At 40.0% G+C, this 26,475-nt stretch overlaps 2 protein-coding genes and 2 long non-coding RNA genes across 10 annotated transcripts in view; 1 reads left to right on the top strand and 3 right to left on the bottom strand.

Annotated features, from left to right (window-relative positions):
* The window catches only part of col5a2a (collagen, type V, alpha 2a), a 62,044-nt gene extending 49,200 nt beyond the window's left edge, over window positions 1–12,844 (top strand). Inside the window, exons 36-54 of the mRNA XM_049484660.1 lie at window positions 1,438–1,491; window positions 1,577–1,630; window positions 2,371–2,424; window positions 2,518–2,625; window positions 2,712–2,765; window positions 3,627–3,680; window positions 4,353–4,514; window positions 4,683–4,790; window positions 5,132–5,239; window positions 5,645–5,698; window positions 5,946–6,053; window positions 6,207–6,260; window positions 6,661–6,768; window positions 7,256–7,309; window positions 7,442–7,549; window positions 7,831–8,137; window positions 9,452–9,630; window positions 10,555–10,797; window positions 11,662–12,844. Coding sequence (XP_049340617.1) covers window positions 1,438–1,491; window positions 1,577–1,630; window positions 2,371–2,424; window positions 2,518–2,625; window positions 2,712–2,765; window positions 3,627–3,680; window positions 4,353–4,514; window positions 4,683–4,790; window positions 5,132–5,239; window positions 5,645–5,698; window positions 5,946–6,053; window positions 6,207–6,260; window positions 6,661–6,768; window positions 7,256–7,309; window positions 7,442–7,549; window positions 7,831–8,137; window positions 9,452–9,630; window positions 10,555–10,797; window positions 11,662–11,808 — 2,118 coding nt within the window. The 3' untranslated portion in view covers window positions 11,809–12,844. The remainder of the gene's footprint in view (window positions 1–1,437; window positions 1,492–1,576; window positions 1,631–2,370; window positions 2,425–2,517; window positions 2,626–2,711; window positions 2,766–3,626; window positions 3,681–4,352; window positions 4,515–4,682; window positions 4,791–5,131; window positions 5,240–5,644; window positions 5,699–5,945; window positions 6,054–6,206; window positions 6,261–6,660; window positions 6,769–7,255; window positions 7,310–7,441; window positions 7,550–7,830; window positions 8,138–9,451; window positions 9,631–10,554; window positions 10,798–11,661) is intronic.
* LOC125804905 (uncharacterized) lies at window positions 279–839 on the bottom strand. Its single transcript, XR_007441130.1, has 3 exons — window positions 662–839; window positions 585–628; window positions 279–463 (listed from the first exon to the last, which is right to left on the bottom strand). It is a non-coding gene; the product is annotated as an uncharacterized LOC125804905 (long non-coding RNA).
* Window positions 8,258–8,878, bottom strand: LOC125804904 (uncharacterized). 2 transcript variants are annotated; one of them, XR_007441129.1, is made up of 3 exons: window positions 8,749–8,878; window positions 8,632–8,699; window positions 8,258–8,358 (listed from the first exon to the last, which is right to left on the bottom strand). It is a non-coding gene; the product is annotated as an uncharacterized LOC125804904 (long non-coding RNA). The 2 variants fall into 2 exon arrangements; XR_007441128.1 differs by having other exon boundaries at window positions 8,261–8,329.
* Window positions 12,845–14,804: 1,960 nt separating the features above from the next.
* The window catches only part of gulp1a (GULP PTB domain containing engulfment adaptor 1a), a 91,745-nt gene continuing 80,074 nt past the window's right edge, over window positions 14,805–26,475 (bottom strand). For 3 of the 6 annotated variants that reach the window (XM_049484669.1, XM_049484670.1, XM_049484671.1), the window contains 9 exons: window positions 24,937–25,008; window positions 23,271–23,369; window positions 22,712–22,849; window positions 21,968–22,084; window positions 21,274–21,360; window positions 20,150–20,374; window positions 18,778–18,907; window positions 18,348–18,442; window positions 14,805–17,174 (listed from right to left, as the gene is read on the bottom strand). In XM_049484669.1, the coding sequence (XP_049340626.1) occupies window positions 17,103–17,174; window positions 18,348–18,442; window positions 18,778–18,907; window positions 20,150–20,374; window positions 21,274–21,360; window positions 21,968–22,084; window positions 22,712–22,849; window positions 23,271–23,369; window positions 24,937–25,008 (1,035 nt within the window). In that variant the 3' untranslated portion in view covers window positions 14,805–17,102. Of the gene's footprint in view, window positions 17,175–17,583; window positions 17,595–18,347; window positions 18,443–18,777; window positions 18,908–20,149; window positions 20,375–21,273; window positions 21,361–21,967; window positions 22,085–22,711; window positions 22,850–23,270; window positions 23,370–24,936; window positions 25,009–26,475 lie in introns of all 6 variants that reach the window. The other 3 variants (XM_049484672.1, XM_049484674.1, XM_049484673.1) reach the window with 3 other exon arrangements.

Here is a 26,475-nt window from a genome sequence, read left to right as displayed (position 1 = left end):
TACACTTCCTCTACACCTCCCCTACACCTCCCCTACACCTCCCCTACACCTCCACTACACCTCCCCACACATACTCTACACCTCCCCACACATGCTCTACACCTCCCCTACACTTCCTCTACACCTCCCCTACACCTCCTCTACACCTCCCCTACACCTCCTCTACACCTCCCCTACACCTCCTCTACACCTCCCCTACACTTCCTCTACACCTCCCCTACACCTCCTCTACACCTCCCCTACACCTCCTCTACACCTCCCCTACACCTCCCCTACACCTCCCCTACACTTCCTCTACACCTCCCCTACACCTCCCCTACACCTCCACTACACCTCCCCACACATACTCTACACCTCCCCACACATGCTCTACACCTCCCCTACACTTCCTCTACACCTCCCCTACACTTTCTCTATACCTCCCCTACACCTCCTCTATACCTCCTCTACACCTCCCCTACACCTCCTCTACACCTCCCCTACACATCCTGTACACCTTCCCTACACCTCCCCTACCCCTCTTCTACACTTCCTCTACACCTCCTCTATACCTCCTCTTCACCTCCCCTACACTTCCTCTGCACTTCCTCTACACCTCCCCTACACCTCCCCTACCCCTCTTCTACACCTCCCCTACACCTCCCCTACACTTCCTCTACACTTCCTCTACACCTCCCCTACCCCTTTTCTACACTTCCTCTACACCTCCCCTACACCTCCCCTACCTCTTTTCTACACTTCCTCTACACTCTACACCTTCCCTACACCTCCCCTACACTTCCTCTACACTTCCTCTACACCTCCCCTACACCTCTTCTACACTTCCTCTACACTTCCTCTACACCTCCCCTACACCTCCTCTACATCTCCCCTACACATCCTCTACACCTTCCCTACACCTCCTCTACACCTCCCCACACATACTCTACACCTCCCCACACATACTCTACACCTCCCCTACACTTCCTCTACACCTCCCCTACACTTCCTCTACACCTCCCCTACACCTCCCCTACACATCCTGTACACCTTCCCTACACCTCCCCTACCCTATACCTCCCCTACACCTCCCCTACCCCTCCTCTACATCTCCCCTACACCTCCTCTATACCTCCTCTACACCTCCCCACACATACTCTACACCTCCCCTACACTTCCTCAACTCCTCCTCTACACCTCCCCTACACTTCCCATAAACCTCATCTACACCTCCCCTACACTTCCCATAAACCTCCTCTACACCTCCCCTACACCTTCTCTATACCTCCTCTACACCAGATTACTTTTGTCCATATATAAGAATATATTATTATTATTATATATTTATTATTATATATTTATGATTATTATATATTTATTATTATATATTTATGATTATTATATATTTATTATTATATATTTATGATTATATATTTATTATATAATTCTTTATCACAGGGGCTGCCAGGACCGCTGGGACCAGCAGGACCCCCAGGACCAAGTGGTGAAAAGGTAATATATAATCTGTACAGGTGCAGTATATTCAACTACTGTTTAATTTTAATTTTAATCTTAACATATTTTATTTCATTAACAGGGGGAACCTGGACCTAAAGGACCACCCGGACCCCAGGGTTCGAGAGCGATGCCTGTAAGTCAGCACTTCTTACGATAAATAAACATCACTGACGCTGCGTTTAATTCAGTTACGATATTTTCAAAACAAACACTTATAATAATCATTTAGTGTTTTAATGGTGAATCAAAAACAATTACACCCAAAAGCATCCAATTATTTATATCCCCAATTTAGCATTATCTCAGGTTAGCATTGTTAGCATTGTCTCAGGTTAGCATTGTCTTAGGTTAGCATTGTTAGCATTGTCTCAGGTTAGCATTGTCTCAGGTTAGCATTGTTAGCATTGTCTCTCGTTAGCATTGTTAGCATTGTCTCTGGTTTGCATTGTTAGCATTGTCTCAGGTTAGCATTGTTAGCATTGTCTCAGGTTAGCATTGTTAGCATTGTCTCAGGTTAGCATTGTCTCAGGTTAGCATTGTCTCAGGTTAGCATTGTTAGCACTGTCTCAGGTAAGCATTGTTAGCACTGTCTCAGGTAAGCATTGTTAGCATTGTCTCTGGTTAGCATTGTTAGCATTGTCTCAGGTTAGCATTGTTAGCGGTTGATAACGCATTATAAAGTAAACACAGCTCATGTAGTCCTGTAGTACTGTAAATAGAATTTACATATTTTATTATGAAAGTTAAAATCTCCTGTTTAATTTTGAATAAAGAATAATGTGTTTAAATCAGTGAAATAAATGTAGAATTTTATAGTAAATTTATAGAATTATTTGAATTCTCTCTTTATGATGATGGTTGTGATTTTTTCAGGGTTCTCGGGGGGAACCGGGACCGACCGGTGCTGTGGGCTTTCCTGGACCTCCTGTACGTAAATAACCTTTATATTCCAGTTCTGAAATCGTGTAGAATTAGTTAATTAGTTATTTAATTGTTTTATTCTGTTTTTATTAATATCAGGGTCCTGATGGCCAACCTGGTGTGAAAGGAGAGCCTGGAGAGCCGGGACAGAAGGGAGATGCTGGATCTCCTGGACCTCAGGGTTTAGCAGGACCTCCAGGACCGGTGGTGGGTCTAAAATGAACATCAGAATAATAAAGTTTATTAAAAAACATTAAATAAACATATTAAAACTGTGTTTACGTGTTTTATAGGGTACAGCCGGTGTCGCGGGACCAAAGGGAGGAAGAGGAACTCAGGGAGCTCCTGTAAGTGTTCAGATATCCATCACCTCCTATATAATAAATACATTCAGATATTCATCACCTCCTATATAATAAATACATTCAGATATTCATCACCTCTTATATAATAAATACATTCAGATATTCATCACCTCCTATATAATAAATACATTCAGATATTCATCACCTCCTATATAATAAATACATTCAGATATTCATCACCTCCTATATAATAAATACATTCAGATATTCATCACCTCCTATATAATAAATACATTCAGATATTCATCACCTCTTATATAATAAATACATTCAGATATTCATCACCTCCTATATAATAAATACATTCAGATATTCATCACCTCTTATATAATAAATACATTCAGATATTCATCACCTCCTATATAATAAATACATTCAGATATTCATCACCTCCTATATAATAAATACATTCAGATATTCATCACCTCCTATATAATAAATACATTCAGATATTCATCACCTCCTATATAATAAATATATTCACATATTCATCACCTCCTATATAATAAATACATTCAGATATTCATCACCTCCTATATAATAAATACATTCAGATATTCATCACCTCCTATATAATAAATACATTCAGATATTCATCACCTCCTATATAATAAATATATTCACATATTCATCACCTCCTATATAATAAATACATTCAGATATTCATCACCTCCTATATAATAAATACATTCAGATATTCATCACCTCCTATATAATAAATACATTCAGATATTCATTACCTCCTATATAATAAATACATTCAGATACTCCTCACACACTGCTGACACTGATGTGCAAATGCACTCAGGTTGTTGTAACGTCGTCTGTTATTCTGTTTTTCAGGGTCCGACTGGATTCCCTGGATCTGCAGGAAGAGTCGGTCCACCAGGCGCCACTGTGAGTAAAAATCACTGCAGCTGTTCAGAACAATATAAATAATAAAAACAGTTAATCGATTATTTTACAGTGCTGAGAAACTTCTGAGCTTCTTTACTCAATATCAGAATAAAGTACAGATATTATTCTCATATCACATCAAACACTAAAGTGTATCCTGGTAAAACCAGTCCAGTGCCGTCAGTGATCCGTCATTAACTATCAGAAAGTAATCCAGCTCAGAAATACAGTGAACTACAGAGACTGACTGTAGTTTAGAAACTACAGAACGCTAGTGTTCGGATGAATATTGATATTGGTGATTTATCGTTTTGTTTTCGTTTGTGATATATTATTGATATGCAGCATAAAATGTACAAATTTGTTTTAAACATATGCGCTGTAAACTCTCTAAGCCCCGCCGCCAATAAGACTTGCTAAATTTGCTGCTTCACCTGGTGGAGCTTCGGATTCAGAGTCAAAGTGTCCAAAAACACCAACATGATTAGAAAACAGCAGCAGAATTAAATATGAAATTTCCAGTATTTTTAAAGTTTAGTTTGGATTTGCTTTTAGAAAAACAGGAGAAATGTATTCCGGCTATTTAATGTTTATAAAAAAAACCTGAGATCTTCAGTCAGATGTTGTTTTTGGTGGTTTTCTGGTCTGGTTTAAACTTCCTGTGTTTTTCAGGGTCCGATTGGTCAGCCTGGACCCGTCGGTCTTCCTGGGAAAGAAGGTCCTCCTGGACTTCGTGGAGATCATGGACCCCCGGGACGGCAGGGAGAGAGAGGTCAGCCTGGACCCGCAGGAAGTCCTGGAGATAAAGGAGATCCCGGAGAGGACGGACCCACAGTGAGCATCAGATCATTTACATATAATCACATTAATTACTTACGATTATTAAATGTTATTAATGTTATTAAACCTTGTGATGCTGTCGGTAATGATGAATTAGCTTTTGCGCAGTGATGTATTCTTTTAGAAAATATATAGAGACAAATATATTTATCTTCTTCTCAGGGTCCTGATGGTCCACCCGGTCCTGCTGGAACTACGGGACAGAGAGGAATTGTGGGTCTTCCTGGACAGAGAGGAGAGCGAGGGATGGCGGGATTACCCGGACCAGCGGTACGTTTCAGAATATTAACTATTTTATCATTAATATGCTGTAATTAAAAAGATTAATGAAATTGATGAATCCCAGAATACAGTGTTTATATCAGTCTGAGAATCAGAGGAAAGAGAAACTCAAACCTACAGGAAACAGTTTTAGTCTCTGGTCTCCATCATTACCCACACTGCACTGCAGCTTGGTGTACTCCCACACTGTGGACAGACCTCACTCACAAGATAACACCTCACAACGTATAGAGCAGTGGGCGGATGTTCCCAGGTCTGTGGGATGTGAGGGATCAGTATGGTGATTTTGGTTAAAAGCTGATCTGAGTTCAGTTTTCGCTGTTTTACAGGGTCCTCCAGGGAAAGCAGGATCTCCAGGCTCTCCCGGAGATAAAGGTCCGCCGGGTCCGGTCGGGTCTCCGGGAGCTAATGGACCCCGCGGTGATCCTGGACCTGACGTGAGTTCTGTTCCCTCACCTCAAACCCAATCAGCTCCACTGATTACAGCTGATCTCAGTTCAGTCTTTATATTTAGTTATTACTTTTACATTTTACATTAAAACATCAGAACTATAAATGAACACAAATAAAATCATATAATAAACAGTAAAATTGTAAAATTTTAAAGGATTTTAAAGCAGATCTTGTGATTTTAAAGCAGATCTTGTGATTTTAAAGCAGATCTTGTGATTTTAAAGCAGATCTTGTTAGCAGATTGTATGATTTTTGCGAGGTGTGATGATTTGGTGAGAAGCTCTAAACCCTCAGATAAATACAGTAAATAATCAGCAGCAGATTTTTACTGTAATTAATAATAAAGATAAAAATCAGAACTGAAACTAAAACCCGTCTCTGATTAACAGGGACCTTCTGGATCCGACGGCCCACCAGGGAAAGAGGGAGTCATCGGGGAACGGGTAAGATCTAACACGCATCCATCCATCCATCCATCCATCCATCCATCCATCCATCCATCCCTCCACGCATCCATCCATTACCCTCCATCCATCCCTCCATCAGCTTGAGTATCAGAGAGTTTTATTCTTAATAAAGTACTAAAGTACTTTGTGTTTTTTTTGTAATTAATTACAGTTGGCAGGTAATTAGCAGGTAATTAGCAGGTAATTACAGGTAATAATTACAGGTGTTAATCTGTGTGTGCAGGGCGAGCGCGGGGACCCGGGGCCCGAGGGACTGCTGGGACCGAGAGGAGCGCCCGGTCCCGCCGGACCTGTTGGTGCTACAGGAGGTGCAGGAAAACGAGGAGATGCTGTACGTAGTTTTATATTTTTAACATTAATTATTAATAGCAATAGTAATGAGTATGAGTAATATGTAAATATATATTTCTGAGTAATATATTGATATATACCGGTATTGTTTTGTATTCTGCGGCTGCGGGACTGATATGGATTTTCTTTACAGGGTTCTAGAGGACCGGTCGGACCCCCGGGACCAGCAGGGAAGAGAGGACTTCCTGTAAGACTTTTACTCTAATCTATAAAAATACATCAGCCTGGATTAACGAACCTTCAGAATATCAGATTAATCTAGTTTTCATTTAATGTTTTGTAATTTAATAAGTAAACTACAGTTCTTACATCACTTCCTGTGTGTTACATCATTATCTGTCCCCAGAAATGATCAGACTGTTTATTAAATATAGAGATTATCTCTTTAATCACATTTACACACAGAGAGAAATCAGAAATACAGTTCAGTTCATCTCGTCCTCCTACAGGAAACGATGGGTCGTCTGTCGCTCTGTCGGTTTTTAACTAACGCAGGATTACAGTAAATCACTGAACCTCAAAGGGTTAATCTGATTAATGAACTGTATGGAAACACGGACTTAATTTATTTTATAAACTCATTTCAGGGACCCCAGGGACCCAGAGGAGATAAGGGAGAGCTGGGCGATCATGGGGAGAGAGGACAGAAGGGACACAGAGGATACACAGGTCTACAGGGACTTCCTGGATCACCTGTAAGTTCTGACTCACCTGAAACATCACCTGCAGATCTTATTAATACTGCTCGTCCTGTAGATTCATTACTCAGAGATTAAACACAGAAATAATTTAGTAAATATTTAGATTAGCATGTTTTATCCTGCATTATAAGTGAATAGTGAAGTGATCTATCAGATTATAAAGGAACACATAAAGAGGCAGGAAACTCGAGTATTTAACTCTTAACGAGTTCAGTTTAGTATTAATCTACAATGCAGAACATTTTAATATTATGGAATATTATGAAAAAAACACTGGATTTAAGGTTTGTCCAAACTTCTGACTGGTTCTGTTTCTTGTTGAGACTCACAGGGTTTAATTTATTGGTCTATAAAACTGATGATAATTACAGCAGTGATGTGGTTATTGGAGGTGTGAGATTACATTTAGGGTTTGAGGGGTTAAAATATAAAAATGTGTCTGTCAGGTTTGAGTAATTTGTGTTTCATGCTCTGTATTTAGGGCACGACTGGAGATCAGGGACCTCCTGGAATTGTTGGGCCAAGTGGACAAAGAGTAAGAAAATTTATTCATATTTACTCAGAAAAATATTTTAATTTTCCAAATCTTTTACTAAAATTAATAATCTACTAAAGGCGATACGAGTGATGACATAATGAAGATGTTCTGCTCTGTGATTTGTTATAGGGACCTCCTGGACCAATAGGACCACCAGGTAAAGAAGGGTACCTTGGACAGCCTGGACCAATGGGACCACCGGGATCCAGAGGAATCAGTGGAGATACTGGACCAGAGGCATGTCTATTCTACACCCAGTTTAACCAGTTTAACCAGTATCATGTTCTACATTTAGTCTTCAGACTGAGTCTGGACTCCTGACACTACAGATTTATACTGTTACTGTTCAACACTTTCAGTTAGTAAGCTAATGCTGCAGCCAACCAATCAGCTTCTGTCCTGCGTTTAAACCGGACTGGGAGGAGCGGTCACATGACTCCGTATCTCTGTGTACCTAAATGTTTCATACTTTGGTTTCTCTAGAGTTGCTTAATTCTTACTTTATCTCCTCCAATCAGGGACCTCCTGGAGAACCTGGTCCTCCAGGCCCCCCCGGGTCTCCCGGACCCCCGACGGCTGCTATAGACGACTTGTTCGGAAGTCCTCAGGATTATGATGCTGGTCCTCCTCCTCCAGAGTTCCCCGAGGATGAGGCTCTGCCCAAATCAAACTCCACAGATCTGTTCCAGGCTGATCCTGGAGTTCAGGCCACGCTGAAGTCCCTCAGCAGTCAGATCGACAGCATGCGGAGCCCCGACGGCACCAAGAAACACCCGGCCAGAACCTGCGAGGACCTGAAGCAGTGCTACCCCATGAAGAAGAGCGGTACGACAAAATCATACATCCTCTCAGATCCTCTCAGATCCTCCCAGATCCTCTCAGATCCTCTCAGATCCTCTCAGATCCTCCCAGACCCTCCCAAATCCTCTCAGATCCTCCTAGATCCTCTCAGATCCTCTCATATCCTCTCAGATCCTCTCAGATCCACCTGATCCTCCCAGATCCTCTCAGATCCACCTGATCCTCCCAGATCCTCTCAGATCCACCTGATCTTCCCAGATCTTCTCAGATCCATCTGATCCTCTCAGATCCTCTCAGATCCACCAGATCCTCCCAAATCTTCTCAGATCCACCTGATCCTCCCAGATCCTCTCAGATCTTCTCAGATCCACCTGATCCTCCCAGATCCACCTGATCCTCCCAGATCCTCTCAGATCCTCTCAGATCCTCTCATATCCTCTCAGATCCACCAGATCCTCCCAGTTCCTCTTAGATCCTCTCAGATCCTCCCAGACACTCCCAAATCCTCTCAGATCCACCTGATCCTCCCAGATCCTCTCAGATCCTCTCAGATCCACCTGATCCTCCCAGATCCTCTCAGATCCACCTGATCCTCCCAGATCCTCTCATATCCTCTCAGATCCTCCCAGATCCACCTGATCCTCCCAGATCCTCCCAGATCCTCTCAGATCCACCTGATCCTCCCAGATCCTCTCAGATCCTCCCAGATCTTCTCATATCCTCTCAGATCCATCTGATCCTCTCAGATCCTCTCAGATCCACCTGATCCTCCCAGATCCTCCCAGATCCTCTCAGATCCACCTGATCCTCTCAGATCTTCTCAGATCCTCCCAGATCCATCTGATCCTCTCAGATCCTCCCAGATCCATTTATTAGATCTCAAATATTAAATCTTATTATTTTTTTTAGAACAAGACTGGTAAACGGAGTTTAAAGAGAAAATACTCTAATGTTCCTCTCGATTCACCAATATTTAATAGAATATCAACAGTATTATTTATTTAGTCACTGATGATGTTATGATAATTTTTTATTGTATTGTGATGTTTATGATTGTGATTAAATATGTGAAAGAGAATGTTATTAGTGCTGTTTAATCAGATGAAAGCAGCATATTTTGAATAAAAATCACTGTATTTAAAAATAAATGCATTATTTTGATATATTTAGTCCACTGCTGATATTTGGATAAAAGTTAGCCAAAATTAAAATAGCAGTAGAGAAAAGTACAGTAATTAATAACATTTGCTTAATTACCCTCCCTCACTGTGTGTTGTGTGTTTACTCACTCAGTGTTTAATTGTATTTAATATAAATGTGATGTGACTTGTGATACAGGAGAGTACTGGGTGGATCCGAATCAGGGCAGCGCAGAAGATGCTATTAAAGTGTTCTGTAATATGGATACGGGAGAAACCTGTATCTCCGCCAACCCCGCCAGCATCCCCCGAAAAACATGGTGGAGTTCTTCCGGAAACAAACCAGTGTGGTTCGCTACCATGAACGGAGGAACCTACGTAAGTTCTTTAATATTAGATCATCTACGTTATTTATTCCATTTATTTCATCTATACAACCTATAACATCAATACCATCTACACAATTTATACCATCTATAACATCTACACCATCTATACCACCGATACCATCTACACCATTTATACCATCTATAACACCTACACCATCTATACCACCGATACCATCTACACCATTTATACCATCTATAACACCTACACCATCTATACCACCGATACCATCTACACCATCTATACCATCTACACCATTTATACCATCTATACCATCTACACCATCTATACCATTTACACCATCTATACCATCTACACCATCTATACCACCGATACCATCTACACCATCTATACCATATGCACCAGCTACAGCCTCTACACCACCGATACCACCTATACCATCTATACCATCTACACCATCTATACCATATGCACCAGCTACAGCCTCTACACCACCGATACCACCTGTACCATTTATACCATCTACACCATCTATACCATTTACACCATCTATACCATTTACACCATCTATACCATATGCACCAGCTACAGCCTCTACATCACCGATACCACCTATACCATCTACACCATCTATACCACCGATACCATCTACACCATCTATACCATCTATACCACCAATACATCTACACCATCTATACCATCTACACCATCTATACCATCTACACCATCTATACCATATGCACCAGCTACAGCCTCTACACCACCGATACCACCTATACCATCTACACCATCTATACCATCTTTACCATCCACATCATCTTCACCATCTATACCATCTACACCACCTACAGCAGTGTAGTAAATCTGTATTGGTGTGGATAGTAAAGTGATATAAAGACGCTGATATGAATAATTAATGAGCAGTGTTAGTAAATTGGTGTTTTGGTGTTTTAGTTCACCTACGGGAATAAAGACCAGGCTCCGAACTCCGTCACCGTTCAGATGACCTTCATCCGCCTGCTGTCTAAAGAAGCGTCTCAGACCATCACCTACCACTGCAGGAACTCTGTGGGCTATAAGGACGAGTCGACCGGAAACCTGAAGAAAGCCGTGATTCTAAAAGCCTCCAACGACATGGAGCTGAAAGCTGAGGGAAACAACCGCTTCAGATACACCGTGCTGGAGGACAGCTGCTCCGTACGTTTACCCACAATCCCTTTCTTCCACCAGCTGTAGGAGAAACACATTATCTCTTAAACACCAGGACTAGTTATGTTATTAATACTGACTTTATTAACTCCCAAACACTCAGAGATTTGCTGTTTATTATAATACAGGATATTATTATATTAATATTAATATTATTATATTATTATACTCTCACCATGAACACATAGAGAAGTGTGGGATTATAATTTTAGACAGAAGGAGGATAAAAGTTATCAGGTGCTCCACGGTGCTCCTCGTCTCCACCAAGACAAAAGCGAGTTTCTGAAGATGAGCTCCTGTATCTCTGAGTCACTACAGGACGTCAGTCACTACAGGACTTCAGTCTGGTGCGACGGTACTGCAGTCTTTAGAGACGTTGGCGTCTTCAGTTCACTGTCTGCATCAGCGCTGCAGTAACGCTTCAGCTTTAAGACCATCCCACCCTACGAAGCTCTATAACACCTCTGGAGCTCCTCCAGCTGCTGGAACTGATATTTATTCTTATATTTATTTTATATTTACAGCATTTAGCTGATGTTCTTCTCCAGAGGGATTTACGAGGTTATTGCGTTTACAGTGTTGGGTCAGTGTAGTGTTAGGAGTCTTGCCCAAGGACTGTAGCACAGCATAATCACCCAGACAGAGAACTGATGTTGTAGCTCACTGACAGGGAGTGGTGTTATCCACTGCGCCACACCAACCACAGTAGGTAGAGTCCTGATAATCACTGCAGTGTAATAATAATGACTGTATAAGTATTGGGTGGTGGATAATAATATAGAATATTTTATTTGTGATTGATGATGATATTTTTGATCTAAAATGATGTTTTTCTGTTTTTTCTCCTCACAGCAGGCGAACGGTAACTGGGGGAAAACGGTTTTTGAGTACAGGACACAGAAAACGGCGAGATTACCCATAGTGGACATCGCCCCGGTGGACGTGGGCGGGGCTAATCAGGAGTTCGGCGTGGACATCGGGCCGGTTTGCTTCTTGTAAAGAAGAGAAAAGAGAATCCTGAGACTCTTGAACTGCTGAGTCTCTGCTCAGCCTTGTACAGAACAGCGGACTGTCCGGCGCGTCCGGCCCCGAGCGGATATTTATTACGCCTTTATTACACAAACTCCTCCCACAACCCCCCACAAACTCCTCCCACAACCCCGCACAAACTCCTCCCACAACCCCCCACAAACTCCTCCCACAAACCCCACAAACTTCTACTACAAACTCCTCCCACAAACCAGCACAAACTCCTCCCACAAACTCCTCCCTCAACCCCTACAAACTCCTCCCCAAAAAAAACCCCACAAACTCCTCCCACAACCACCCCCACAAACTTCTACTACAAACTCCTCCCACAACCCACACCATCTCCTCCCACAAACCCCCACAGACTCCTCCCACAAACCCCACAAACTCCTTCCACAAACTCCACCACAAACCCCCCACAAACTCCACCCACAAACCCCACAAACCCCTCCCACAAACCCCCCACAAACTCCTCCCACAACCCCCCACAAACCGCAAAAAACTCCCACAAACTACTCTGACAAACTCCTCCCACAAACTCCTCCCACAATCGTCTACAAACTTCCAGACATCACAGCAGCAGCACATTTCCACCTGGATTACAAGCAGATTAATACAGATTATTACAGATTACAGGGATTAAACTCTGGGAGGTTTATATTCACAGAGAAATCTGAGGATGATTTATGGTTCTGAGATTAAATCTTTATTAAATCTTAATACAATTAAAACTGTCTGTTCATCAGTCTGAGATTTAAAGGCTGCTGTTGGATTCTGTTAGAAATCGTATGAATTTCATGTATTTTTATATTTGTGCTACAATTCTTTTTATTTGTAATTTTTTTAAAGGAAACTCATGGTGCTACAGAGGAAGCTTGAGTTGGTGAAATTGCTTCTGGCGTATTTTTATTATTTTTGATTTTCAGAAAAAAATCATTGATATTTCTGTTACATTTTTCTTGTATGATGTTTGAATGCAACTGAACATTAAACCTGAATACGATGATTATTGATTACATTGATTAGCGCTAAGCTACCTCGTCTCTATAAACTGGGACAGGCTGAGGGTGTTTTATATTTATATATAATTATATATATTTATAATATATCACAGCACGTCTCCCAGGCTAAGGTACAGACCAGGGTGAGGAAATAATAAAAACTCTAATAAATAAAATCTGAATGATAACGACACAAACTGTGTCTCATTAAAAAGATGCTTCTCTTCATTTATTCATGATTTTATTAATATTAATATTCATTTACTGCATGCTGGTTATTCTATAGTTATTTTTTCTTTAGACAGGTTTGTTTTTGGTTCTAAACTAGAAAAACACAATAATGCCAAATATAATAAAGAAAAATTCTCAGCATGTCGTTATTATGAGATCTTGTGTTTTATTAAGAAATAAACATCTCGTTATTATGAGATATTTCATTGTAAAATGATATTTTATGTTGTAATAATGAGGCAATATTTTGCTATGGTATTATCTCATAACAATGATAAATGTTGTAATTGTCATAATATCTCATAATTACGAGATATATTAGATCAAATTATAAAGTATAACAGCTCATAAGAAGATATAATATCTGTTAATAATGAAATGCTGATTATGTTTATTATAGATGCAGATCACAGGATGCTTAATAATAATAATAATAATAATAATAATAATAATAATAATAATAATAATTATATTAAAAAATCCACAGCTAGATTAACTACAGTAACTCTGTTTTAGTATTAAATAGTTAAACTTTTTAAAGCATGTTGTCGTTTTACACCAGCCGTAAACTTTCCTTTATTATTTCAGTTTTTAACTCTTACTGCAAAAAATACAAACAAATAAAAACTGGCTGGAAAAATATTATCAAATTAAATCATTTCCACGCATAAAACAGCTTCCCTTTTTATTGATGAAGAATATTCTATTTATAATTTTCATATTTCTTTTTTCTAAAGGTTAATTAATGTACAATAATAATCCGATTGTATTATTAATATTATAATATTATAAATATTTAAAAAATGTTTTTTATAATATTCTGACAGTAAAATAATACTGATGTTTTTATTTTGTGTTTTATTACATCAGGCTTTTAGTTTCTCTAAAAGATATTGAGATAAACAGCGACGCTTTGCTTCTTAACTAATTTTATCATTATTTTTATTATTGTATTTTTCAAGTGTCCCAGTCTTGTTTTTTTTTACTATGAAATTATGATCAATTGTAATTTTGTGAATATTATTATTTTAAAATCAGTTTTATTTTTAAATAAACAATTTTTACTCCCAAAACGAAGGAATGGAGGAACGATCAGACCATAAAGAAGAAGAGAGGAAGAAATGAACCTGTTATAATTAAAAGCTGATAAATAAATGAAGAGTGGATGAAGGGGGCGTGTCTTACGCTTGTTTTGGAGCTCCAGGCTAGACGTTCTGATCTTCAGGACGATTTCATCATAAAAATAAAAAACAAAAATTCACACAACAGAGTCTTAAGCCACAAAATCTGATTTTAGCTTAATTTAAGTCTTTAAGATCGTTTTCGTAAGAAATCATATTAAAATAAATTAGTTTGGCAGATTTTGTTATATAAGCAAATACATCTCAACTGAAATAATTATTTAAATCAGTGGATTTTTTTTTTACAGGCGTATCAATCTCCCTTTACTTTTCCCACACAGTGGATACTGTAACCAGAGAGAGCAAGACCTACTGTTCTCTCTCTCTCTCTCTCTCTCTCTCTCTCAGACTCCGGCTGCTGATGGAGAAACAGCATGATCTACTGTACTCTCTCTCTCTCTCTCTCTCTCAGACTCCGGCTGCTGATGGAGAAGCAGCATGATCCACTGTACTCTTTAAAATAACTTTTCTGATTAAATCAAAATAATAAAATAATTAAAACTGTAAAGGTTATTAGATTTACTCTGATTAAACTCAATAATAAACACAGAAGTCGGGTTTTTTTATTCTGTTTTTAATGACTACAACAGCAAAGGCTAAAATACTGCATACAAATTAAAAGAACAGGTAATACCATATGGACAGAGTTTTCCCAAAGTGCTTCTTGGTGCAAGAATATACTAAAATATAGAATACCCAATTAAAATGCAATACAAGTACACATTATTATGCAAATAATCCAGCTATGTCGTTATAAAACCATCAAAAATATTAATGTCCAGTTAAGAAAATATTACAATGAAATTCTCGCAAAAATCAAAATAAAATCGTGACCCTCCTGGTGTCGTACTTTAGTAACAGAAGAATAAGATTCCAGTATTATGAGTGTTAATGTAATAATCTGTTTTTTAATATAAAAAGTAAATATGTTACACTGCATGCCATGTTGCAATGGATTTTGTCTGGAGAGAAAAAGAGAAATAAAGAGGAATTAGACGTGTTTTAACCCCGCGTTCACACCGGCACAACACCAGGCCGGTTAGCATGCTGGCTACTTTAGTGAGCTAATTATCGAAAGACCAACCCACCTGAGACTCCGCCCATACCTGATACTCCGCCCCCCCACACACACCCTTCACCTCTCCACTAGTGCAGTAAACTCCAACAGATAAAAGTGCTGAATTACCGTATAACTGTGTAATAAACTGTATATTAACACTGCTGATGTGCTGAACTCTGAGGCTCCTCCCACTTTCTGAATACAAAATGTGCCACATTTCATTAACCCTTTCATTAACCTTCATTCACTGAGGACCGACTCAAGAGCTTCCTCTAAAGATATGTAATAAAATATAACAGGATAATCAGGCAGCAGCCAGACTCTGCGTGAACATATATAATAAATATATCAGTTTAATCTTCACTTACACTCCAGATCATTCAGATAAATCCCATAAAACTTCATGAACAGTTTTAGTGGTTTTTTAGTGTTTGGATCAATAATTTAATATTTTTCTGCACTTTGAGGGGAATTCTGTCACAAGCAGTCAGCTGATTGGCTCATTTTGTTGAGGGGCGGGATTTTGATCTGTAAACTGAGGGCATGTTTTATTCAGTGGTTTTAATCTGGAAATGATTCATGAGCTCCAGTTCTTATCGTTCTGCTGCCGAACTATAAATCACTAATCCCACAGAACCGCTACTAGTGTGAACGCAGGGTTAGTGTAGGAATGTGTAAATGAGTGTGTGTGAGTGTGTGTGAGTGTGTATGAGTGTGTGTGAGTGTGAGTGTGTGTGAGTGTGTGTGAGTGTCTAAATGAGTGTGTATGAGTGTGTGTGAGTGTGTATGAGTGTGTGTGAGTGTGTGTGAGTGTGTGTGAGTGTGTGTGAGTGTGTATGAGTGTGTGTGAGTGTGTATGAGTGTCTGTGAGTGTGTATGAGTGTGTGTGAGTGTGTGTGAGTGTGTGTGAGTGTGTGTGAGTGTGTATGAGTGTGTGTGAGTGTGTATGAGTGTGTGTGAGTGTGTGTGAGTGTGTGTGAGTGTGTGTGAGTGTGTGTGAGTGTGTGTGAGTGTGTATGAGTGTGTGTGAGTGTGTGTGAGTGTGTGTGAGTGTGTGTGAGTGTGTAAATGAGTGTGTGTGTGTGTGTGTGTGTGAGTGTGTATGAGTGTGTGTGAGTGTGTGTGAGTGTGTGTGAGTGTGTGTGAGTGTGTGTGAGTGTGTGTGAGTGTGTATGAGTGTGTGTGAGTGTGTGTGAGTGTGTATGAGTGTGTGTGAGTGTGTGTGAGTGTGTGTGAGTGTGTGTGAGTGTGTGTGAGTGTGTATGAGTGTGTGTGAGTGTGTATGAGTGTGTGTGAGTGTGTAAATGAGTGTGTATGAGTGTGTGTGAGTGTGTGTGAGTGTGTATGAGTGTGTGTGAGTGTGTATGAGTGTGTGTGAGTGTGTAAATGAGTGTGTATGAGTGTGTGTGAGTGTGTGTGAGTGTGTAAATGAGTGTGTATGAGTGTGTGTGAGTGTGTGTGAGTGTGTGTGAGTGTGTGTGAGTGTGTGTGAGTGTGTGTGAGTGTGTAAATGAGTGTGTATGAGTGTGTGTGAGTGTGTGTGAGTGTGTAAATGAGTGTGTATGAGTGTGTGTGAGTGTGTGTGAGTGTGTGTGAGTGTGTGTGAGTGTGTGTGAGTGTGGTGTTAGGGGATTAAGGTGATTGGGGGGTTCTGTGTTTGGAATCTTCAGATTATCTACATCCTTCAGATCCTCCTGGTTTCAGTTCTTATAAAAATATTGATCTAATGTTCTGATTCATTTCTGCTCTGTGATCCAAAATCAGACTCAGACACACAATAGTCTGATCCAATCAGCAGCGTCCGTCCAGAGGATCCAGAGAGAACACAGCGCCCTCTACTGTCAGTCCCATTTTGAACCCCTCCTGAAAAAACACACAGAAAAAAACATATATAACCACACTCTAATCCCACCTAAACAACAACAACTATATTAATAAATATATACAAAATCTGCACACACCTGATCAATCAATAATTTCATTTCTCTACACAGTAAATGAATAGTAAAGTGATCTATCAGATTATGAAGGAACACATAATGAATCATGTAGTAACTTAAAAACAGTGTTAAACAAACTAAAATACTCTGTGAAGTATTTAGATACTCTTATCTGAGGAGCTGTTAACTTTATCTCTTTCTAAATCGTTCTGCATTTTGATGATGAGTGTTTAGATACTGCTTCATCAGTTTATTAATTTAATATCATTTGTAAAAGAGCAGAAACAGAAACAGAAACAGAAACAGATCTGTGAGAATAAAGGAATACGAACCATCTCTGACGCTGCAGAGGCAGCAGGAAGAGACAGGAAACAGAGCGGATTAGAGAACCAATAAAAACAGCATTTACTGTAATATATACTCTCTAAATATATACACACATATATATCAGCTTATAAACACAGATATTACAGTTTATAAACACAGGCAGCATTAGTCTTCATGTGTTTTCTTAAAGTTAACAGACGGTTTATCACAGAACTGAAGCTGAGCTGAAACGGTTGTTTTCAGAGGGTCTGCAGGTGGATGCTGAAGTACTGTCATGGGGGTAATATTATGGGATGGTATTCCAGGTACTTTCTATGTTGTTGTGGAAGCTGGATGCAGTGGTGTTGCTCTGGTGTAACAGAGTGGTGTATAAATGGGTGAAGCAGTGTTCTAAGGTGGACGCTATGATATGTTAGGTGGTTGCTATGTTATTCCAGGTGTTCATTGGTCACTGTTGTGTCCCAGAACAGTGTTACACAGCTGCAATGTGGCTTTTATGGTATTTTAAATGGTTATTAGGGTGTTGCTAGGGTGTAGGTTATTGTATCTCAGGTGGTTTCTATGGTGTGGTGAAGTGGTTGCTAGGTTTCTTGGGTAAGGGAGCAGAGGAGCAGCTCTGACCAGTGATTTACTGCACAGCTGTTTCTGAGGGACGGGTCAGAACATCGGCTCAGACCAGAACTCGTCCCCGTGTGGGCGGGGCTATGGAACAGTGGTGTGGGCGGGGCTATGGAACAGTGGTGTGTAGTTGACAGGTTTACGCGCTCACCTGCATCTCGTCCAGTCGTGATTGGATGTCGGGGGGGAAGTCGGCGGCGCCGCAGGTAAACGGGTCGAACGGTTCTGATCCGAACAGATCCTTCCCTGCAGAACATCACAGCCTTACACAGGAATACAGGAACTGGTACTAACGGGGTTAACGTGGTGCTGTAAGCGGGGTAATTAGGGTTTAGGTGGTGTGGTAAGCGGGATTTATATAGTTTGTTGTAGATGGGGTTAATGTGGTGTCGATGTGGTTTCTGTGGTGTTGTAGATGGGGTTATTGTGGTGTTGCAGATGGGGTTATTGTGGTGTTGTAGATGGGGTTATTGTGGTGTTGTAGATGGGGTTATTGTGGTGTTGTAGATGGGGTTTATATGGTGTTGTAGATGGGGTTTATATGGTGTTGTAGATAGGGTTTATGTGGTGTTGTAACTCACTGATATCTGCAGGTCTGGTTGGAGGTGGGGGTGGTGAAGCGTCGCTGGGGGGGAGGGGCAGCAGGGGGGCGAGTGGAGAGAACGGCACCATGTCGAATATATCTGTGGGCACCTTGGAGTTTCCGCCGCCCTGCAGGCAGAGATCAGAATTACAGCTCAGAGTCACAACCTGTTTCACTGATGTTCTTACATTTCAGTAGAAGTTAAAGTAAAAAGACTTTATTTATAGTGGAGCATTTCTATTTCTGCTCCATTAATTATAATATTTTTACACACCTGCAGAATGAGTAACAGATTCTCTTCAGACTCCTTTTATTAGTGTTTATAAATAAGGGTTAGTCTACAGTTACAGTAGATACAGAATCAGCAGCACCGTAATCTGTTGTACCCGTACTGCTCTGTAATTAATCTACAGTTACAGTAGATACAGAATCACCAGCACTGTAATCTGTTGTACCAGTACTGCTCTGTAATTAATCTACAGTTACAGTAGATACAGAATCACCAGCACTGTAATCTGTTGTACCCATACTGCTCTGTAATTAATCTACAGTTACAGTAGATACAGAATCACCAGCACTGTAATCTGTTGTACCCGTACTGCTCTGTAATTAATCTACAGTTACAGTAGATACAGAATCACCAGCACTGTAATCTGTTGTACCCATACTGCTCTGTAATTAATCTACAGTTACAGTAGATACAGAATCACCAGCACCGTAATCTGTTGTACCCGTACTGCTCTGTAATTAATCTACAGTTACAGTAGATACAGAATCACCAGCACCGTAATCTGTTGTACCCGTACTGCTCTGTAATTAATCTACAGTTACAGTAGATACAGAATCACCAGCACTGTAATCTGTTGTACCCATACTGCTCTGTAATTAATCTACAGTTACAGTAGATACAGAATCACCAGCACCGTAATCTGTTGTACCCGTACTGCTCTGTAATTAATCTACAGTTACAGTAGATACAGAATCACCAGCACTGTAATCTGTTGTACCCATACTGCTCTGTAATTAATCTACAGTTACAGTAGATACAGAATCACCAGCACTGTAATCTGTTGTACCCGTACTGCTCTGTAATTAATCTACAGTTACAGTAGATACAGAATCACCAGCACTGTAATCTGTTGTACCCGTACTGCTCTGTAATTAATCTACAGTTACAGTAGATACAGAATCACCAGCACTGTAATCTGTTGTACCAATAAGGAGCATCCACCAAGGAGAGACGGATTTCAGCACAACATGTTTTCTTTTGTTTCTTTTCTTTTCTTTTTTCTAATGTTTAATATGTGATGATAGACTGACTCTATAAACTTCCTGTAATTAGAGTGATAGAAAAGAGAAGGTTGTGTTACTTGAGGTCGGGGGATCCCGACTCCGGGGAGGGGCTTCGGTAGAGCAGGTTTGTTGGGGGGCGGAGTCAGAACCCCAGCTGATATATTGGAGTCTGGAGAGCTCATGGGCGTTAGAGTAACAGAGGAAATTTCCAGACAGGAAAAGGAAGTCAGATTGTGACACCAGAAAAGAGAGGAAGGTCTCTGCAGCATAAAGTCCTCGTTAGTGGAGTTAATGTGAAGCAGCTGGAGGAAAAGAGATTAATGAGATTACAGATAGATAAAAAAGATTAAAGACAGATTAAAGAGATTAAAGATAGATTAAAGACAGCAGAGCGTTAAAGAGCACTTTTGCATTGTAATAATAAGGAGTAATAAAATGGAAATAAGAATAATAAAAAGTAATAAAGTGGACTGACTGGTGAGTGTGAGGTGTGTGTGTGTGTGCTGTGTGTGTGTGCTGTGTGTGTGTGTGTGAGGTGTATGTGTGTGTGTGTGTGTGTGTGGTGTGTGAGGTGTGTGTGAGGTGTATGTGTGTGTGTGCTGTGTGTGTGTGCTGTGTGTGTGTGTGTGTGAGGTGTATGTGTGTGTGTGCTGTGTGTGTGTGTGTGAGGTGTATGTGTGTGTGTGCTGTGTGTGTGTGAGGTGTATGTGTGTGAGGTGTATGTGTGTGTGTGCTGTGTGTGTGTGTGTGAGGTGTATGTGTGTGAGGTGTGTGTGTGTGTGAGGTGTATGTGTGTGTGTGCTGTGTGTGTGTGAGGTGTATGTGTGTGAGGTGTATGTGTGTGTGTGCTGTGTGTGTGTGTGTGTGTGAGGTGTATGTGTGTGAGGTGTGTGTGTGTGTGAGGTGTATGTGTGTGTGTGCTGTGTGTGTGTGTGTGAGGTGTATGTGTGTGAGGTGTGTGTGTGTGTGTGAGGTGTATGTGTGTGTGTGCTGTGTGTGTGTGTGTGTGTGTGAGGTGTATGTGTGTGTGTGCTGTGTGTGTGTGAGGTGTATGTGTGTGAGGTGTATGTGTGTGAGGTGTGTGTGTGTGTGTGTGAGGTTTATGTGTGTGTGTGCTGTGTGTGTGTGCTGTGTGTGTGTGTGTGAGGTGTGTGTGAGGTGTGTGTGAGGTGGGTGTGGTTTATTAAGGTGTGGTTCTTACTGGTGGAACCTGATTGGTCAGCAGTTGGTTCTCCAGACTCTGCAGCTGCTTCTTCAGCTCTGAATTTTCCGTCTCGAGTTCCTGAATCTGAGAAACGAGAAACAAACCCTGTAATTCTCCTCCCAACAGAAAGGGGGCGCCGCGTCAACCACCGCTGTTCATCCCCGAAACTCTGAGACCAAAGCATCTCCTCCTAAAACCCCAACATTCAAAAAACCCCAATCCCAGAATTCAATTCTATTAAAACTCTATATTATAACTCCTCTAAACTTTAATCTGAGCTGAAATGATTCAAAGCGCATTAATCCTGTAGTCTGATAATAATTTAATCATTTGTTTTAGTGAAACAATAATTAAAGTCATCTATAATTTGAACACTAGAAAATTGGACTAAACTTCATTAATACACAGATGCGTTGTTAATATTCCGTTTAGCAAACTTTTAATGTTTTTTAAAGTTTTATTACTTTATTTGTCTGTTTTCGTCTGTATTTCTAGTTATTTTATATTATTTTTATTAAAACAGCAACAATCCATAATGCTGAAGTATGACGCACTTTGTTAGTCTGTAAAAACACTAAATAAAAAAGTAAAATCTGCATTTTATACAGGATGAATCAGTAAGTATCATCTATAATCAGCTGGGCTGAGCATGGGGCAGCGCTCCTGCCGCTGAAGGATTATGGGTAATTACTCGTTTCTGCAGACTTCCTATCTGTTTCCGTGTCTCGACATCTTTCCCTCCGGACTCCAGGAACTTCTTATAGGCCAAATCAAACGCCTGTCCGATAGTCAGAGTGATCTCCTCCGCCTGAAAACCACAAAACATAAATTCTTTTTTTAATCTTTTATTAAATTACTGAAATTATCTTCATTACAATCAACATTCAGCTCTGTATTCCTGAGAAATAAGTCAGGATTGTTAATAGCAGTGATTAATAGAACAAGATGTTAGAGTTGTGCACCGTGCAGCTTGATTTAGGGCATGTTAGTGTGTCTTTGCTATCATAACGACAGGAAAAGTACACCTTGCGCAGCTGAAAACACAGCATCAAAATCATTTAAACCTCTTAATTAATCATGGGTGTGGTTAATTTTGGGAGTAACGTGAAATAAACCAATCAGAGTGTCTCTTGCTCATCATTCTCTTTAAGAGTAGAAGCAGGTGAGCTCTGTCTTTGGTGGATTGCTATTGTAACGGTGCAGCTACCTGGACGTGTTCAACAAACTCTTCTCAGCAGAGGAAACTGAGCTGCTGGTTGACGCTGTGAAGGAGCTCCAGCAGCTCATTTACGGGAACAGCAATGTTATTTTATTTACTATTCTGTTTATTGTTGATGTAAAAGTTGGGTTGTGTTGCTGTGTGTAGTAAGTGTGTTGTATTGTGTTGTAAAGTGCAGTAATTGTGTGTAAAGTTGTGTAATTGTAAGACTCTTACACATTTCTCGCTGTCGAAAACGTAACACAGGTGTTTGTTGGATTCTGAATCTTTACAGATGAAGGTAAAAATCCTCTTATCTGTTTTATCGTCGGCGCAGAAGGAAATCCGGTGAAGTTGACAGTTGTGCTGAACTTCCTGTGGAGAGAAAGAGAGAGAAGATCTGGATCAAAAAGAGGAGAGAGGAGACCCTCAGGGCTCTGTACTCAGCCCAGTCTTATATTTATATTTATATTTAATCTTAGAGCTACATTAAATATTTACAGCTCAGAAACCGCTCTACTGTAAAGACTGATCACATTAAATCTATTTACATTCACTTTTAATAAATAAATACTTTTAATTAAATCACATTTCACAGACATTAAACTTCAGGATTTTATCAGTGAGCTTCAGTAACTGAGTGAGATTCAGTTATCATTTATTATCTCAGGAAAATAAATGCTTTGTTATGTTGATGTTACTGTAAAGTCAAATCAGGATTTATTGTGATTTGAATGTGATTTTAAATGTTATATGAGTGTGATTTAATTGTGATGATAATAGAAAGAGAGCAGACCTTTGTTTTTGGCTCTAGAATTTTCACTCCATAAATAGAAATCTGTAATTCCACTTTCGGAATCTTCTGTCCCTCGGATTTCTTGATGTGTCTCTGAAACTAAAACAATAATAAATCATTAAGAGGTGTATAGAGGAGCATATAGAGGTGTTTATAGAGGAGTATAGAGGTGTAGAGAGGTATATAGAGGTGTATATAGAGGTTTATATAGGGGTGTATATAAAGGTATATATAGAGGTGTTTAGAGGTTATATAGAGGTATATAGAGGTGTATAGAGGTATATACAGGTTATATAGAGATGTATAGAGGTATATAGAGGTGTTTAGAGGTTATATAGAGGTGTATAGAGGTGTATAGAGGTATATAGAGGTGAATAAACATATATAGAAGTTATATAGAGATGTATAGAGGTATATAGAGGTGTATAGAGGTATATAGAGGTGTATAAACGTATATAGAAGTTATATAGAGATGTATAGAGGTATATAGAGGTGTATAGAGGTATATAGAGGTGTAAAGAGGTGTATAGAGGTGTATATATTGGTATATAGAGGTGTATAGAGGTATATAGAGGTGTATAAACGTATATAGAAGTTATATAGAGATGTATAGAGGTATATAGAGGTGTATAGAGGTATACAGAGGTGTAAAGAGGTGTATAGAGGTGTATAGAGGTGTATATATTGGTATATAGAGGTGTATAGAGATGTATATATTGGTATATAGAGGTGTATAGAGGTATATAGAGGTGTATAGAGGTGTTTAGAGGTTATATAGAGGTGTATAGAGGTGTATAGAGATATATAGAGGTGTTAAGAGGTATATAGAGGTGTATAGAGGTGCATAGAGGTGTATGTAGGTATATAAAGTTGTATAGAGGTATATAGAGGTGTATAGAGGTGTATATATTGGTATATAGAGGTGTATAGAGGTATATAGAGGTGTATATAGGTGTTTAGAGGTTATATAGAGGTGTATAGATGTGTAAATAGGTATATAGAGGTATATAGAGGTGTATAGAGGTGTATATATTGGTATATAGAGGTGTATAGAGGTGTATATATTGGTATATAGAGGTGTATGTAGGTGTATATATTGGTATATAGAGGTGTATAGAGGTGTATAGAGGTATATAGAGGTGTAAAGAGGTATATAGAGGTGTTTAGAGGTGTATGTAGGTATATAGAGGTGTATATATTGGTATATAGAGGTATATATAGAGGTGTATAGAGGTATATAGAGGTGTATAGAGGTGTATATATTGGTATATAGAGGTATATATAGAGGTGTATATAGAGGTGTATAGAGGTATATAGAGGTATATAGAGGTATATATAGAGGTGTATAGAGGTATAGAGGTATATATTGGTATATAGAGGTATATATAGAGGTGTATAGAGGTATATAGAGGTGTATATAGAGGTGTATAGAGGTATAGAGGTATATATTGGTATATAGAGGTATATATAGAGGTGTATAGAGGTATATAGAGGTATATATAGAGGTGTATAGAGGTATATAGAGGTGTATAGAGGTATATGTAGAGGTGTATAGAGGTATATAGAGGTGTATAGAGGTGTATATATTGGTATATAGAGGTATATATAGAGGTGTATAGAGGTGTATATAGAGGTGTATATAGAGGTGTATAGAGGTGAATCTGACCTTCAGTTTTCGGACGGCGTCTCTCACCACTTCTGTTCCTTTAGGCTGTTCGACCTCAGTGTTCCCCAGGAACTACAGAAACACATCAAACTCTATTAACATACACACACAGCCTCACACACAACCTCACACACACAACCTCACACACACAACCTCACACACACAACCTCACAACTACACACATACACAACCTCACACACACAACCTCACACACACAACCTCACACACACAACCTCACAACTACACACATACACAACCTCACACACACAACCTCACACACACAACCTCACAACTACACACATACACAACCTCACACACACAACCTCACACACACAACCTCAAACACACAACCTCACACACACAACCTCACAACTACACACATACACAACCTCACACACACAACCTCACACACACAACCTCACAACTACACACATACACAACCTCACACACACAACCTCACACACACAACCTCACAACTACACACATGCACAACCTCACACACACAGCCTCACACACACAACCTCACAACTACACACATACACAACCTCACACACACAACCTCACACACACAACCTCACAACTACACACATACACAACCTCACACACACAACCTCACAACTACACACATACACAACCTCACACACACAACCTCACACACACAACCTCACACACACAACCTCACAACTACACACATACACAACCTCACACACACAACCTCACAACTACACACATACACAACCTCACACACACAACCTCACACACACAACCTCACACACACAACCTCACACACACAACCTCACAACTACACACATACACAACCTCACACACACAACCTCACAACTACACACATACACAACCTCACACACACAACCTCACACACACAACCTCACACACACAACCTCACACACACAACCTCACAACTACACACATACACAACCTCACACACACAACCTCACACACACAACCCCACAACTACACACATACACAACCTCACACACACAACCTCACACACACAACCTCACAACTACACACATACACAACCTCACACACACAACCTCACACACACAACCTCACAACTACACACATACACAACCTCACACACACAACCTCACACACACAACCTCACAACTACACACATACACAACCTCACACACACAACCTCACACACACAACCTCACAACTACACACATACACAACCTCACACACACAACCTCACACACACAACCTCAAACACACAACCTCACACACACAACCTCACAACTACACACATACACAACCTCACACACACAACCTCACACACACAACCTCACAACTACACACATACACAACCTCACACACACAACCTCACACACACAACCTCACAACTACACACATGCACAACCTCACACACACAGCCTCACACACACAACCTCACAACTACACACATACACAACCTCACACACACAACCTCACACACACAACCTCACAACTACACACATACACAACCTCACACACACAACCTCACAACTACACACATACACAACCTCACACACACAACCT

The sequence above is a fragment of the Astyanax mexicanus genome, chromosome 11, assembly GCF_023375975.1.
Source record: "Astyanax mexicanus isolate ESR-SI-001 chromosome 11, AstMex3_surface, whole genome shotgun sequence".
Classification (NCBI taxonomy): domain Eukaryota; kingdom Metazoa; phylum Chordata; class Actinopteri; order Characiformes; family Acestrorhamphidae; genus Astyanax; species Astyanax mexicanus.
Note: the sequence above shows the minus strand (reverse complement) of the source record. Positions and strands in the feature narration are given on the sequence as shown.